At 42.2% G+C, this 16,539-nt stretch overlaps 2 protein-coding genes across 3 annotated transcripts in view; one reads left to right on the forward strand and one right to left on the reverse strand.

The window, feature by feature from the left end:
* Positions 1-412: 412 nt before the first annotated feature.
* LOC122785743 lies at positions 413-6,030 on the reverse strand. 2 transcript variants are annotated; one of them, XM_044051667.1, is made up of 5 exons: positions 5,883-6,030; positions 4,158-4,549; positions 3,389-3,464; positions 2,401-2,520; positions 413-2,102 (listed from the first exon to the last, which is right to left on the reverse strand). In XM_044051667.1, the coding sequence occupies exons 1-5, from the start codon at positions 5,957-5,959 to the stop codon at positions 1,190-1,192; spliced, it is 1,578 nt and encodes a 525-aa protein (XP_043907602.1). In that variant the 5' UTR covers positions 5,960-6,030; the 3' UTR covers positions 413-1,189. The 2 variants fall into 2 exon arrangements, with proteins under 2 accessions (XP_043907602.1, XP_043907603.1); XM_044051668.1 differs by lacking the exon at positions 3,389-3,464 and having other exon boundaries at positions 4,082-4,549.
* A 1,997-nt stretch (positions 6,031-8,027) lies between these two features.
* The window catches only part of cacng2a (calcium channel, voltage-dependent, gamma subunit 2a), a 37,866-nt gene continuing 29,354 nt past the window's right edge, over positions 8,028-16,539 (forward strand). The window contains exon 1 of the mRNA XM_044051591.1: positions 8,028-9,603. Within this exon, the coding sequence (XP_043907526.1) occupies positions 9,378-9,603 (226 nt within the window). The 5' untranslated portion in view covers positions 8,028-9,377. The remainder of the gene's footprint in view (positions 9,604-16,539) is intronic.

Below are 16,539 nucleotides of genomic sequence, written 5' to 3' on the forward strand. Positions count from 1 at the left end.
ATATCATTAAGTATATATTTCTGCCTGGAAAGGTTTCTTGCTTCTTGACCACACTGTAGAATATTCATAACATTATCATCGCCGTTAAGTCAACGACAAACCTGGAAAAGTGCACACTGCAAGTGACAACGCATCACTCATTGTCTACCAGGACAAAACACATGCAGATGACCAGTGGCAGTGTTTTGTAATATCCTCGATCTGGCTGCAATAAATGCCTCAGTTCATTCTAAACAAATGTGTTGATGACACAGAGAAACTTGATCGTGTGCCTCGCAACTGAACTGCGTTCTGTCCACATGAGCACAAAAGCCTGACACGTCGTGGTGCACGAGCCCCGACAGGAGCAGCAAGAGAGAAGAGAAATGACTTCATATACATAAGTTAATTCATTAATTAATTCAACAGTTTTAAGTTTAAAGAAATAATTAATTTCTATTGAGTTATAAATGAAAACAATAAAACGGGCTTTTATCTGTAATTTCAAGAGCGGATTCAATTTCTGTTCATCAATGAACACATTTTCTCACTTGTTAGAATTCACATTTTGCTTCATCACCACCTGTATTCTTATTACACATCTATTTATTTTCACTTTGTACTTTGATTATTGAAATTATATGCAAATGAATTACAAACGGTCAACATGACAACTATGGTATTTCTAGTAGGTACATGACTTCCGCTAGTTCGAGTGTTAAAGATAAATTGATTACAATTTTTAGAAGTGGTGGGGTCAAAATTGTTGCTCATAAATAGGGGACATGTCCTCCGACGCCTATGGTCCCACCTGTGGTGATGGGGGCATTTAATAACTGTAAATTATTGTCATAACGTTTATACCATGGATATTCTTTTAAATTGAGGCTGTAAGTCCCACAGCATTGTAAGTGGGCATTTGCGTGTTGTTGTTTTCTGTATGCGTTCCGGGACCTGTGTCATCTCATCATCCCTGCGCTGTCATATGTATACTTTGCGTTCCGGCACCTTATGATTTACAAATTACGCACTGGCTGTAGGCTATAGCTGGTCATATTGCTGTTGGTTGTGTTTAACGTGATGATTACATGCTGCGTGAAAAGAATATAGGATAATAAAAATGCCCCCTCCTCCATGCATTTCATATGCCCCCCTTAAGACTGAGGTCTGGCGACGGGTCTGTCCCTGCATGGTGATATTTTTTTATATTTTATATTTCTTTGTTGTTGGTGCAGGAATCCGGATAGTAAGGCGTCTCCAGAAGAGCTTCATTCTTCTCCGATGTTGGCTGGCCTTTACACAGGGAGTCGTGCATCCTCTGAAATGCTTCCACCTCTGAGCGCCAGAGTGCAGCTCTGGCCCGGATGAACTGTGAGACTTCGGTCTCGGTGCCTTTGGCCAGACTGATGCTGTCCTTACAGATGAAGAAAACGTCCATGCCAATGAAAAGAGCGTTGAGTCCGATTAAACCTGCCCTGGCTGACTTTGAAAGAGCGAGAGACCCTTTGGCTGCTGCCTGACCAATATCTGGGATGTCTGAGACCAACCTGGGCACATTAAGCAAAGCCCTACCTTCCTCAGCCACTACTTTACCAACACCCGCAATCACCTCTTTATTTAACTTGTCATTATTGAGAACCCCGTCAACTCCTTCAGCCAAATCAATCAAATCTTTTTCCATTTTGGAGAGTGTTTCATTGGTCACATCATCGAGGCAACCCTGGAGACTCTGAACATCCTCCATGAAGCGCTGGAAGACTTCTTTGGCTTTATTTTGTTGTTTGGCGTTTACTCCAATCTCTGTGGCGGTGGTGACAGCACTGTTAACTCCGCTGGTGATTCCCAGCCCTAACCCTGTCGCTGTCAGACCAAGAGACAACCCTGCTGTCACAGGAATTAACGCCAGGCCGACAATGGAGAGCACTCCTCCGATCGCCCCCACTGAGCTGCCTGTCACACTGGAGATCTTTGCCCCTTTATTCATCCTGTCAAGCTGAACAGCCACGTCCTCCAGGTCCTGAAGTGACTGGACCATCGTGGGGTGTCGCTTGCTGAACTCACTGATGAAGGTGTCACATGATTCTCCTTGAAACAAGAACACCATCCGGAAGTGCTCGTTCATCCTGACAAAGACAAAAGAGAAAAGTAAGTAAGAAAAGTTTGGTATGCTACCAAACTGGCTGAGATCCATGATGGTACGCATCAAGTAAATGTTATCATCCACCCATGTCCACAATGTGAAGGGATAAGTCTTATGGAATAACACAAGGGTCGTGGGGCCACTGGAGCTTATCCCAGTTGACATTGGGCAAAAGTTGGGTTTTACCCTGGACAGGTCCATCGCAGGACTAACATATAGAGACAAACAGCTATTCACTCGTTTTAAAATGAATGGTACCAAGAGTATGTGGTAAAACTCACCTGATCTCATCAAGCTGATTCACATGATCAAGCATCCTGCGTACATCGTCCTCAGACACGTCCACAGGGAGATTAACCACAGTCTCATCCATCGTCTTCAATTTGAAGTCACTCAAGAATCTGTGGAAGAGACTTACACTTACTGCCTGCAGTAGATATTGCTGCTGAGACTCGTCCTCATAATCTACATTTCCCTCAAGTTTACCTTCCAGTGCTGACCGTGAAGCTACATATCTGGATGCTAACTACAGCCTCATTATTAACGACAGTACCTGATATAAAGTCATGTCTGTGGTCCCCATCACTGTGTCTTCTCTACTCACTTTGAGTGTGTTTTATAGTAGTGAGCAACCTCTGCCATCCTCAGGATCTTTGGTGATCTGGTCAAATGTTCCCCCAACTTCATCATACTGACTCACAACATCTATCCACCATCCTACCTTTTACAAAAACAGCTGCTGAAGGCACAGTTGTCTGACTTATATGATGCTGGTTATACATGTCATGTGAATATGAACAGCGTTGTTGTCTGCCAAAATGACGTCACCTTGGTTGCATGATCTCATCTGCCAGAGCTCTGTTGTATTTGTTAGTGTTCTTTATAGCCATGTTTAGTAGTATAGTATAGTAGTACCATAAAAACTTGTCCCAGCCGTTCCATTCTTGGCACCCTTCCCTTCGTGTGCCAGAGTAAAATGGTACGGTATGGTATGGTGATGTTGTTGTTCTTTGTTGTTGCACCAGTGCAACGTCTACACAGCCATGGGGCACATCCCACACCCCGCCTACCAAGTACTGTTCTCAGTCAAAACCTTAGCCTGACCCAGGGCTTTACCATTCCAAACTGTACTGTACTGGACCAAACCGAACCATGATGGAAACACAGCATATATGGTTCCAGTAGAGTTCCTTTTAAGGGTAACACATTCATTGTCTTATGTACGGATGAACATTGTGAAAATTGACAGTTAAGGATTTCTCTGCTCACCTTTTCTTTAACGTCGCACAGATTTTCTGGGTGGTCTGAATGTATTTCTCCAACTGATATGCAAGCACTTCCACATTTTGAAGTTTGGGCATTATTTTGATATCATTTTAATTCTTTTTGTGGAAATCTTATGCCATTTTTTCAGCTACTTTGAGTCTCTGTAGTCATTTGTATCCCTCTAGTCAGTCTATTTTTTGTAATTTTACATCTCTTTATGGTGTTGTGCAAGGTGCAAGACCATAAAGGTGGTTGCTTTCTGTTTCATTCTGAATCGCTCTTTTGTCCCTTTGACATTTTACGTGATTAAATCTTTGTGAAGTCCCTTTATGTCACCATGTAAACATTTTAGGAAATGTTGTGTTATGGAAATCAAGTTATTCTTTGTCATTTACATCTCTTTAATAATTTTGCAGCCGGAGTCGGAGTCGGAGTCAGTCGGAGTCTCTGTCGTCATTTTGTGTCTTATTTGGGGGCACATCCCACACCCCGCCTACCAAGTACTGTTCTCAGTCAAAACCTAAGCCTGACCCAGGGCTTTACCATTCCAAACTGTACTGTACTGGACCAAACCGAACCATGATGGAAACACAGCATATATGGTTCCAGTAGAGTTCCTTTTAAGGGTAACACATTCATTGTCTTATGTACGGATGAACATTGTGAAAATTGACAGTTAAGGATTTCTCTGCTCACCTTTTCTTTAACGTCGCGCAGATTTTCTGGGTGGTCTGAATGTATTTCTCCAACTGATATGCAAGCACTTCCACATTTTGAAGTTTGGGCATGAAGAAGACTTGTGCGTCTCTTTTGAACTCCAGGAGGAGAGGGCAGAGTTGCCGTGCGGCATTGATGATGACCTCGACACATTCAAAGCTGGTGCCTTCAGGAAAGACTAACACCCGGTTATGTGTGAAGACGTGAGGCGATGTGACCGCCAGCTTCTCCAGAGCATCCAGAAAGGGATCCAGCTTGGCCAGGCCTTCTCGAGTGTCCTCCATCACGGCAGCAAGCTCCTCCCTCTTCTTGATGTCCGTCATCATGTTTAATTCAGTTTCCCTCCTGAGCAACCACTTGGAGGACATGTCACAGAAACCTCTCACCATGTCCGTGTAGGTAATGGTGTCTGTGATGTAATGAAACAAAGTCTCCTGGAGCTCCTTCCTGTTTGAGACACAAAACACCAAGCATCCAGATTTTGATTTTGTTGCTTTGTAGACATTTTATGTCTTTTTATAATAATTTTGTCAGTCTTTTGCTGTCATTTCTTTCTCTTGTTAAAGTAATTTGTCGTTGTCTCTTTGTTGTACTTTTTTGTCTCTTTGTCTCCTTGAAGTCAGCTTTGATTTTTCTTTTACTTTGAAGTCTTTGTACTCACGTTTTGTCTTATTTTTATGTCATTTTAAGTATTTTTGTGGAATTTTTCCAGCTATTTTGATTCTCTGTAGTAATTTGTGTCCCTATCGCCAGTTTGATTGTCTTTGTAGTGATTTCATGTCCGTTTAAAGCCATTTTGTGTCTTTTTTATTTTAGTAATTTTGCATCTCTGTGTCATTTCTGTATACTCATTTTGTGTCTTTTACAGGTGTTATGTGCCTTTGTTGTTGCTTCCTGTTTAGATGTACTAATGTTTTGTCTCTTTGTCCTCATTTTGTGTCTCTTTTGTGGTTGTTCTAATTCTCTCTGTTGTCTTTTTTGTCTCTTTGTTAGTGATTTTATGTCTGTAATTTTACTTTCATTCATACTTTCATTTGATGAGTCCCCTTGAAGTCAGCTTTGTGTTTTTTTGTCACTTTGTTTCTTTGAAGTCTTTCTATTATTTTGATATCATTTTAATTCTTTTTGTGGAAATCTTATGCCATTTTTTCAGCTACTTTGAGTCTCTGTAGTCATTTGACCATGAAGGTGGTTGCTTTCTGTTTCATTCTGAATCGCTCTTTTGTCCCTTTGACATTTTACGTGATTAAATCTTTGTGAAGTCACTTTATGTCACCATGTAAACATTTTAGGAAATTTTGTGTTATGGAAATCAAGTTATTTTTTGTCATTTACATCTCTTTAATAATTTTGCAGCCGGAGTCAGTCGGAGTCTCTGTCGTCATTTTGTGTCTTATTTGTTCAGCTCACAATGCCCTCACCTTTGTTTGATCTGATTGCTGTTTGTTAATGACAAGCAATACAATGTCAGTAAAGGGTAAGAATCATAAGACTTAAGTGTGACGTGGCTCGAGACAACACAAATACATTCCCGAGAAAAGAGCTTTTAGCTACATTGTGTTTAATGTTGTGTCTGTCTAAATAAAACACAGGAACTTTAGCATTAAAGAGTCAAGACCTAATTCCCATATGTGACTTTCTACAGTTGTTATATGCAACAGAAAACTGTGTGTGTTTGTGTGTGTGTGTGCGCGCGTGAGTCTTGTTCTGTGGAACAAGACACACATTGTGTTGCTTAAAGAAAGTGTTTCTTGTGTGGAGAAGAATCTCAGACTTTTACCTCTGAGCAGAATCTGCCTCCTCTTGCTCTTCACTGTGGACTCTTTTCTCTGAGGGCTTGTTTTTTATCGACTTCATGTTGAAACAACAACAGCAGCAGCAGCAGTAGCAGAAGTCACCGTTGAGAGTGAAAAGAATAAAACTGGGGCAAAAACAAGACAATAAATATTCAGAGAGGTTTAGTTTCATTTTCCCTACCACGTCATCAAGTTGAACCATGCCCATTAACACTTAACCCATTCCCCACTGACACCATCCATCAGGAACTGATGCAGTTGTTTATGTAAACAAACAAACAAATATAATATTCTTTTTTTTACAAGGTGTCCCTGCAACGCTCACCTTAAAAATTCAACATGTGACGACAACAAACAAACAACAAAATAACACACAATGAGAACATATAATATAAAAGCACTAATTATATAACTAGCCAGTTAATAACTTAATAAGTCAATATGTATTAGGGCTACGTTAAATAAAAAAAATTAAAAAAAAGACCATCATGAATTCTGAGAAAAAGGTAAAAATTCTAAGATTTAAGAATTAAAATAAATTCAAGAAAAATAAATATTTTTTCTCAGAATTCTGAGATTATAGTCAGAAAGTTGGAATTTTGAGATTAAAGTCAGAAAGTTGGAATTCTGAGAATAAAGTCAGAAAGTTGGAATTCTGAGAATAAAGTCAGAAAGTTGGAATTCTATACAATAGAAATATAACAAAAGTTATACAGCTAACATGTTGAATGTAAAAGAAGAGCCAGAGTAAATATATATACGTATATATATACGTATATATATAGATATACACATACAGTATGTCTATACCTATAAACAAAGGGAAATAAACTGAATTGAGGTCAGGTAGAAATGAAGGCAGGTTTAAAGAGGATTGCATTTGAAAATATTTATTAATATTCTCTGTATATATACATATGTATATATATATATACATATATACACATTTATATATATATATATATTCAGAAAAAGATCAGCATTATATATCGTTGTTTATAAAAAAAGATTCTTGAGGGCCTGAATTTATTTTTGAAACCTCGCTGTAATAACTACGTTTGAACTGCAGAGGGCGACAAACTCCTACGGGACAAAGTAGAGCTGACCTTTCAGCACTACACACACACACACACACACACACACAGCATTAAACTGAGTGGAGGCCGCGAGTTTGAGACCTCTGGGTCAGGGTCAGGACTTTGGGACTCAGTAAGACTACTTCACAAGAATGAGTGTGTGTGTGTGTGTGTGTGTGTGTCTGTGTCTGTAGTAGGATGTGAGGACACACTTTGATTCAATGCTGTCTTTGTGAGGACTTTGTTACCTTATGGGGACATGTTGACTGGTTTGTACAACTTCAAAGGGCTTTTTTAGGGTTAAGGGTTGTTTTTAGGATTAGGTCAGGTTGAGCTTAAGTGTTAGTTTTAAGCATTTATTTGTGACAGTTGAGGTTAAGGTAAGGGGTTAGGGAACGCATGATGTCCATGAATGTCCTCAGTAAGAATGTGTGTGTGTGTGTGTATGTGTACATGTCAATAGTAGGCTGTGAGGAAAACTTTGATTCGAATCTATCTTTATGAGGACATTTTGACTTGTGAGGACATTTTGACTCGTGAGGACGTTCTGTCCGGTTCTCACTACTTCAAAGGGCTTTTTTAGGGTTAAGGGTTGGTATTAGTTGTGATGGTAAGGTAATGCATGATGTCTCTTAGTGTCCTCACTTAGTATGCTATGTAAGAATATGTGTATATAGGTGTGTGCTGTTCTTGTATTTGTCATCTCTTTGGGACCCTTTTTTTCTGTCATAAACACTGACCTTGTCAGGACAGAACCTCATTTCTGAGGAGCTGGTTAAGTTTAGGACTACATGATATTGGTTAGGTTCAGTCATTAACTGGTTATGGTTAAGGTTAGTGATACAATCAATTGATCACTGCGAGTGTCTGTGTGTGTGTGTGCGTGTGTGTGTGTGTGTGTCCTGGTTGTGTAATCTCTTTTTTTCCCCTCGCGTCTTCTTCTCCGCAAAGCGGCCAAACCTGCGCAGCCGAGAGCGCACGGAGAGAAAGAAGAAAGGAGCAGAAGAGAGGAAGAAGAAGAAGGAAGAGGAGGAGAAGAAGAAGAAGGAGGAGGAGGAGGAAGAAGAGGAAGAGGAGAAGAGGAGGAGGGGAAAACGGGAGGACACGCAGGATTGCAGCGTTCATCACATTTTATTTTTCCTCCTTCCTCTTTCATGGCGCAAGGGCTAAACCACCGGGACCGTCCTGGGTGTGAAAGTGCCACGGTGATTTTGGATATTCAAGCATCATTATCCTCCTCCTCCATCATCATCATCATCAGCAGCAGCAGCAGCATCCTCCTCCTCAGCTGCGGCTGCACCCACACCGACTCGTCGTCCTCCTGCTGCCGGCTCCATGTCGTGTGATGGTCGGCTCGCCTCGCTGGACTCTCACCGCTCTCTCCGGATCGTCGACGACCGCAGAGCCACATTTTCGGCGGAAACCCACGCAGAGCGATAGAGCCACATATGGAATCTGGGGACCAGAATTTTAGGAAAAAGGAAAATCTGAGCAGTTGATTACATTTTTTATTATTATTATTATTCAATTATTTTTTTAATACTATTTCTTTATCTCTCTGTGTGTATGTGTGTGTGTGTCAGCTGGTTGATAATCTTTGGCTGCAGCCTTGATATTTTCTTCCTTCTCGTTGATGCTAAATTTCCCCTCCTTTATTAGTGGACTTATTATAAAACAGCTTTAATTTCTTAAATGGATGTGTCCATTTGTTTATGTCAACACTAAAATGAGAGCTTCCCCTGCTGTCCTTCCTTCCCCTGCCCACTCTACCGTGTTTTTATGCTAACAAACCCATTATATAATAATAATAATAATAATATTAACTATGCTTTGCTCTATACAGTAACTCCAGTTTCTATCGTATTATCGCCTCTTGACTAAAGTCACTGTAACAGACATACTGTGAGCCTGTCGCCTCCTCTCAGAACCTCTTAGCTCCATTACATCTCTGTCTGTAACCTTCACAAGTCAAGAAACAGGTTGTTGTTGTTTTTTTATGATTATTTATTCCACTTTCACCACCACAGTCTGCAGGACCTCACGTTGATCCCCCGCAGCTCAGATTGTGGCTGTAGTTTGGGCCACGTCTGCAGCTGAGGTGCTGCCAGACCCTGACTTTTCTATCTTTATTTATAACAGTAAGAAGAAACAGAGAGGAGACAGAGAGACCTCAGCCTCTAACTCTCTCCCTCCCTCTAAAAAAAACACTCCTTGGGTTTTTATTTCTCCTGTTGTGGTCCTCACCCAAACGCAACCATAAGGTTCCTACCGCATCCTCCTTCTCCTCCTCCTTCTTCCCTCTCCTTCCGCTCGAGTCTGTCCCGATTTTTCAGTCTGGTGTGGTTCCGCAAATTTTCAAATATTTACTTCCTGTACATCAAGAGGAAAGGGGGTCCCCCTTTCATGGAATGCGGAAACATGGGTCTGTTCGACCGTGGAATGCAGATGCTGCTGACCACGGTGGGAGCCTTTGCGGCCTTCAGCCTCATGACCATCGCGGTCGGCACGGACTATTGGCTGTACTCGCGCGGCGTCTGCAAGTCCAAGTCCATGAGTGAGAACGAGACCAGCAAGAAGAACGAGGAGGTGATGACCCACTCGGGCCTGTGGAGGACGTGCTGCTTGGAAGGTAAGCGCCAAATCTCTTTATCTGCTTCTCTGGTGTCATTAGTGGACATTTGTTCACGATTGTCCCTCATTCCCCAGAAGTTTGAAGACGTTTCTTTCATGTGTCTTCATGAAATCGTAGCCTGAGCACGACAGAACATCGGTGTCTAAGGCCTAAACGTCTCCAAGTCTGACTGGAGTTGAGCAACTTCCAGAATACATGGTTTCTGTTTTGGTTCTTGTCCCTAAAGCCCCAAACCTACTCTAAATCTGAACTGTATTGTACAATTTGTGCTGTCCCACATTAAAGATGCCCAATGTTTGACAATTTAAAGGGTAATTTCCTTGATGGTGGCTCCCAAATTGTGATTCTATGCAGTGCCGTGATGGAGGTTCAACAACAGAGATTGTCAAGGTCTTGAGACCAAAGAAAGCTTTAAGAAACTTTTATGATGTCAGAAATGTATTTGTGTGCTGCTACAATATTCACATTCGACTAGCCAATGAAAAGCCAACATAAAATGACCGGTCAGGATGTTACCCATAATCTGAACTCCAAGATTTGGTCAGTGCCTTGTTTACGTTTTTTTCAAACAGAAATTAAGAGGCCTCACCTCCAATCAGGCTCTTGTTGGACGATACCAGCTCTCAATCACACTGGTGCCACTCTTTTCAACAACTCTAAACGTTCGAGTGAAGAACAGTTGAAACTCATGTATGAGACAATTAAACTGCCCCCTGGCGGCTATTCAATATATTGTTACTTCCAGGTTGGCCTCATCTGGATCACCAGAAGATTATATCCACTTTTTATAGACATTCTATGGAAATGACCAATGATTGATCAATTCGACACAGTGAAATAAAGTTGAGTCAATGAATTGATGTTATGTGAGATACAATGTGACTCCGGGACCTTTTGCCTCTTTTTCAAATTTTTCTCCACACACATAAACCAAATCATCGCCAGAGTGCGAGTCATCATCTTCTGCAGCTTACCGCTGGCACCTGCTAATAACTTGCATTGGAGTGAATGAAGTAGCTACAACCTTTGACACTTTTGACGCAACAATAAGAGATCCAGACCGTCTAAACACATCGCGTTAACACTCGATGTTGTTGTGGACCTGATGCTTGGTGCTAGAGGAGGCTATGGGAGGTTAGCATAGCAGTGTTTGTCATGGCAGACTACATAGCAAGAGTTACTAATGTTGCTAAAGTAATCATGATGTGATTGTTGGGTGTATTAACAGTCGAGCAGAACAACCTTGTCCGAGACCTCAGTTTGGGGGAGTGAGCTAAATGCACAAACTTGATTTTATTGACTGGCACCTATTTATTATTTGCATAAAGGGCTGCACAATATTATCGGTTCGATATTGGTCAATTTTGGCTTTGGCTTATCGGATATCTCCAAGATTCCCCCGATATGACTAATGACTAAAACACTCACACTAAGTCATACTGTATATACATCAGTATTTGTATCAGGCCCAAGCAATCCTGGTATATTGGCTTATCCGATATCGGCAATCAAAAATTGTGCATCCCTATCAGCTTTGAGCGTTTAATGTTTCTCGTGTGAACGTCGGTTCTAACGCTGAGCGTGAAGCAGATTTCTGTTTCTGTTGCTCCTCCCACACTTCTTCTGTTCTGGACAGTTTCCTCCAGTTGTACATATTAAGTTAGACTCTAAATAATGAAATAATATCATAATCACAAGCTGCAGTTAGGGTGGGACCTGGATCTTATATCAGCCTGATATACTGACAAATCAATACTCTGGTCTAACCCTAATTAAAGGCAACCGTGGAGGATCTGCTTCTTTTAAAGAGGCTGTGTCTTTGGGCCAGCAGGTTAGCAGGTTTTCATCATGAAAAGTCATGGCAGCAGCAGCAGCAACGTAGTCATACCTGCGTGACCTGCCTAATGATGGCCGGGCTGCTTGTCATGTAACCTTTGACCTGTCTGGGCTCAGTGCACTCTGAGATGTCAAATGGCCGTGATGCAGAGGAAGGGAGGCGGAGTGTTTCCTGTCACGCCCCGGTGGAAGCAGCGATGTTGCTGAGATTGAGGCTCTGTAACCTTGCGAGGGCACAGAGCGTTACAAATCTGTTCATCTCAGCCTGAATGGCCACAGTGTCCGTCTGTCTGACTTCATCCTCCTGTGATGAGCTGCCGTGCTCAGTCACTGCACCGTCTGCTCCAAGATTTAGAACCGGTTTCAGGTTTACAAGTTAAAGTTAAGGGCAGGTGGCGTCAATCACTTGTACAGTAAAATGATTGAATTGACTTCATGTGAAGCGATGAACCTCCTGAATCTGCTGCTGCTAACCTCGTCCTTATGAAGATTTAGTGAGTTTCAGGGACTTTCCACACAAAAATGTATTTTATCAGCGTTGTATCCACAAGTAAAATTTAATTTTGGTAGCCCTGATATGCTATTGTTTTTTTTTTTGGTTTTTTTTAAATGGGTCCCACGTGCCATATACACATGCTCAGTATCTTCTTCTCTGGTTTTTGTGTAAGTCTGTAGCAGTGCCACATACAGACCTCGCCTGTATGTACTACAGTGTTTAGAGTTGTTTCTTTGTGTGGATGAAGATGCCGTGTTTATAGAAAACCTTTTGGACAGAGCCTGAGTGTGTCCAATTAAGCCAATCAATGGGGAGCAATGGCGGTTGGGTAATCTTACTCAGGGGTTCCCCAGTCCTTGACCTGTCGGGATTCGAACTGGCAACCCTCCAGTTACAAGCCCCATTCTCTTTCCACAAGATTGATTGTTAGCTAGAATGGCCCTTTGTTTCCTACAGTGCATGACAGACTCTTCCATTTTGCACCACCAGGAAGGACAGACCAAACAAGCTTCTGTTGTTTGTTATGCTGTGTGCCCATCATGGTACAGTACAGTTTGGAATGGTAAAGTCCGGGATCAGGCTGTGCTTTGACTGAGAACAGTACCTTGACTTGGTGTGGGCTGTGCCCAATGGCCACGTAGCGTGGCGTCGTACGTACTGCTGCCGTCGTACGATGATGGTCAGGTCTAGCTCCACCCTGATCGCACCGTACCATTTTACCCCAAGGGAAGGGTGCCAAAGAATGGAATGGTTGGGGCTGGTTATTTTGACAGAAACTCAAAAAGTAACACACACAAACTGAACCGTTCCAGTGGTTGGAAACATGACTTTTCTAATTCTTGGAATCAAAGGGTGAGACAACAAGTTTCCAGTCAGTGGACGTTCCCTGAATGCTGACACGGTTCTCGGCCCCGGCGATGATTTCATTAACAAACATAGGATTAATCACAGTTGGAGTGATTGTGGCAGTCAGCGGCCTTCACTCCTGCCACGCTGTCATTTAACTGGCAGATGAGATGAGATCAAAACAGTCGACTCTCGGCTCGGCGTGCGTCACCTTTGTAATCGGCACAATGAGCCTCTTCCTTTGAACATGTCGTCAGAGTGGCAGGAACTAAAAACACAGATTTTTTCATTTGTGATTCATGAGCGAAAACAGGGCCTCTACCTTTCGTTGCCGGGGTCAGGTCCATTTAAATTCTAATTCAAGCGACTTCCTGTGCAGGAAATTGGTTTTTAAAAAGCAAGTACTTTTAATTATAGGCAGTTTGCACATTTAAAAAAAATCAGGGGGAAATTGAGAAATAGGAAAGTACAGAGAGGTTGCAGCTGGGGAACGGCAAGCGATAGGCAGCCTTGTTTCAGCACAGAGTGTCAGGAGGAGTGATATCAAGTTTAACATTTCAAATGTTAATTAGGTCTCAATTTGCAGCTCAGCTCAATTAATTCAAAGTGCCAGGATGACTAGTATTCATCTTTCCCTGCAGCACTGCCTAAATGAAGTCTTCCCGTTGATCAGGCTGCAAACTCCGCAGCAGAGAAGAGCACAGAGTGAGTGTTTGGCAGCCGAGGCCCACACATCACACTCTCAGTGAGGACACAGGTGGGTTTGTGTTTGTGAAAGCAGCCACAGTGGCTGCTCCAACACCTCCACCTCTGCTCGTTGGAGAAGCGCAATCATCCCACTCCCGGAAAAGGAAAGGGTTGTCCAAATTTAAAATATTAAAAATACAGTGTACTCAGCATCAATGAAGCTGATGATTATATAACATAAAAAAACACCACGATTATTTACTACAGTATTTCCTTCATGGTACAGTCCGGTTCCAGTTTGGAACGATAAAGCCCTCGATTAAGCTTCCATTTCGCCTGAGGACAGTACCTTTGCTTGGTAGGCGGGGCGTGTGCTGTGCCCGATGGCCATGTCGGCAAGTGGGGGTATTGAAGAAACATCGGTTGCAAGGGAGTGGTGCTTTTTTCTGTTGCCCAATCAGCTGACTGTCATTGGTCTAGCTCCACCCATACTGTACCATTACTCTGGTACCCCAAGGGAAGGGTACCAAAGATTTGACTGGTTGGTGCTGGTTATTTTGGCTCTGTTCCTAATGGAAACGCTGTTTGGTAAAACAGTAGCCGCATTTTCGCAAATGCGTGGAACAAATCAGGTTTCCGATACATGTCGAGTAACGACACACCGCGGAAAACTGTCATAAACGTTAGCTTTGCTAAAGCAGTCAAACGCACTGTGTATATGAAGCAGCGTGAATGTTAGCTTTACTTAATGATAGCTTTGCTAAAGCAGTCAAACGCACTGTGTATGTGAAGCAGTGTGAATGTTAGCTTGACTAAAGGTTAGCTTTGCTAAAGTAGTCAAACGCACTGTGTATGAGAAGCAGTGTGAATGTTAGCTTTACTTAATGTTAGCTTTGCTAAAGCAGTCAAACGCACTGTGTATGTGAAGCAGTGTGAATGTTAGATTTACTAAAGGTTAGCTTTGCTAAAGCAGTCAAACACACTGTATATATGAAGCAGTGTGAATGTTAGCTTTGCTAAACATTAGCTTTGCATTTGTGTTTTGAGGAGAAGCTGCACAGAGAGTACAGGAGTTGACAGAAGCCATAGAAACATTAGCATTGCCAAATGTAAGCAGTTAAGCAGTACAACATGCTGCTTAATGTCTACTGACTGATATATTTTGTTTTTTAAGATGAGACAGTTGACAGAAACAGTAGAAATTTTAGCTTTGCTAAATGTTAGCTGTGCTAAGCGGTACGATGTGCTGCCTCATTCCGACATATGTATTTGTGGTTTCTTCAGAAGCTGCACAGAGAACACTAAGAAGTAGAACTATTAGCTTCGCTAAATGTTAGCAGTAAAGCAGTAAAACATGCTGCCTCACACATACTGACTGATGTATTTTGGGTTTTAAGGTGAGACTCCTACGCTACGATGCTACAGTTGACAGAAGCAGTAGAAACGGTAGCTTTGCTAAATGTTTGCATATAAAGTAGTCACACTCACTGTTCTGCCTCACACATAGCGGCTGGTTCAGCTGTGTTTCGCAGAGAAGCTGCACAGATAATGTTAAGCAGTTTAACACTTGTGTTATTGATGTCTTTAGTTTTGTGGTGTTGGTCTGAGGACATTGTTTTGGGCCACACAGAATGTTTCACAATTTTTTTGTTAATTCAGGAAAATATTGTGTTGTTCTTTTCACGTCTTTCTCCAAGTCTTTCCAGTTTTGTCTTCCACATTAGTTGAAGACAGGACTTTGGTCGTGACACTGCCCACTTTATTAGGTACATCTGTTCACTAATATATAAATAGACAATGACATGTTTTAGTGGATTCAGGCACCGCTGGGGATTTTCTGGGATTTTCTGGGATTTTCACTCACAACCATGTCTAAGGTTTACAAAGAATGGTCTGATAAGATATCCAGAGAGTGCCAGTTCTCCAACAACAGCACACAGTGAACACACACACACACACACGTGTTGCTGATGAATTGGCCCCCGGAGGCCGCCGCTCTGCCGGGCTCTCTTAGCTAGGTGAACCGCGCTTTGTTTGCTGCTAACCCGAGGCATCCATCTTCATTACAGCGCCGCCCTCAGGCTCTGCTGTACTTACAGGAAGAGAGACTCGGAGTGAAGGAGGAGGAGGAGGAGGAGGAGTGTAGAAAAGAGATGCAGGGAGGCCGACGTGATGCTTTGTATTTTATTACCTGTCATGTGTGGCATGTGTGTATGGTGTGTGTGTGTGTGTGTGTGCAGCATCAGTCCCTTTGCAATGATCATTTTTACTGTTACATAAGTTATTATTCGTTTTTATTATTATGAAAGTTATAGGTTTCAATCAGAGCTATTTTTACATGTGGAACATTTCTTCATTTCTGAAAAGATTCATTCTGATCGGAAGCTGCATGTGTCTGCTCGTCCCCTCACTGTCCTCTAATGGTGCTTTTTCCATTATACAGTTCTAGCACGACTTAGTTCCTGCTTTGACAAGATTCCAAGCGAGCTGAGTCGATACTAAAATGTGACGTCGACAGACTGCCGGTCACTGATTGGTCAAGCACGACTTCCGACACAAGAATCAAAGCCAACAATGTCCAACTGTAGCTCAAAGTTAAAAAGACTTCAAAATCCATGAAAACACGCGTTGACCTCCAACACTTAGCAAAGCCCCTGATGGGCTCACGATCGCCAGCCCCGTTCGACCCCGTTCAGTGGTATTTCAGTTCAGTGACTGTGTCAGACGGAGTCTGAAATACTGAACCATTCTGTGAACAAATCCAGATTCAGTTACACCCAAAACAACTGCTTCACAAGTCACTAGTTTGTGTGTTTGTGTCGCGTAGAAAACCACGTCACGGCAGTGTCACACAGTCGTGCTATGATGACTCCGCCCACATTGAGGAGGAGCTATGAAGTCATGGGAAAACGAGTAGAACTAGAACTGTCCATTATTCTCTCTTGGAATGAAAAAATACAGCAAATACGTAATGTTTCACGTGGATCAGGTTTTCAGATTGACGTGTACGGGAAATGTTTCTATTCCGATTACCTGTAAACATAGATGTGGGAAACACTGGACTGGAT

This window comes from Solea senegalensis, linkage group LG19 (genome assembly GCF_019176455.1).
Source record: "Solea senegalensis isolate Sse05_10M linkage group LG19, IFAPA_SoseM_1, whole genome shotgun sequence".
In the NCBI taxonomy this organism is placed as follows: Eukaryota; Metazoa; Chordata; class Actinopteri; order Pleuronectiformes; family Soleidae; genus Solea; species Solea senegalensis.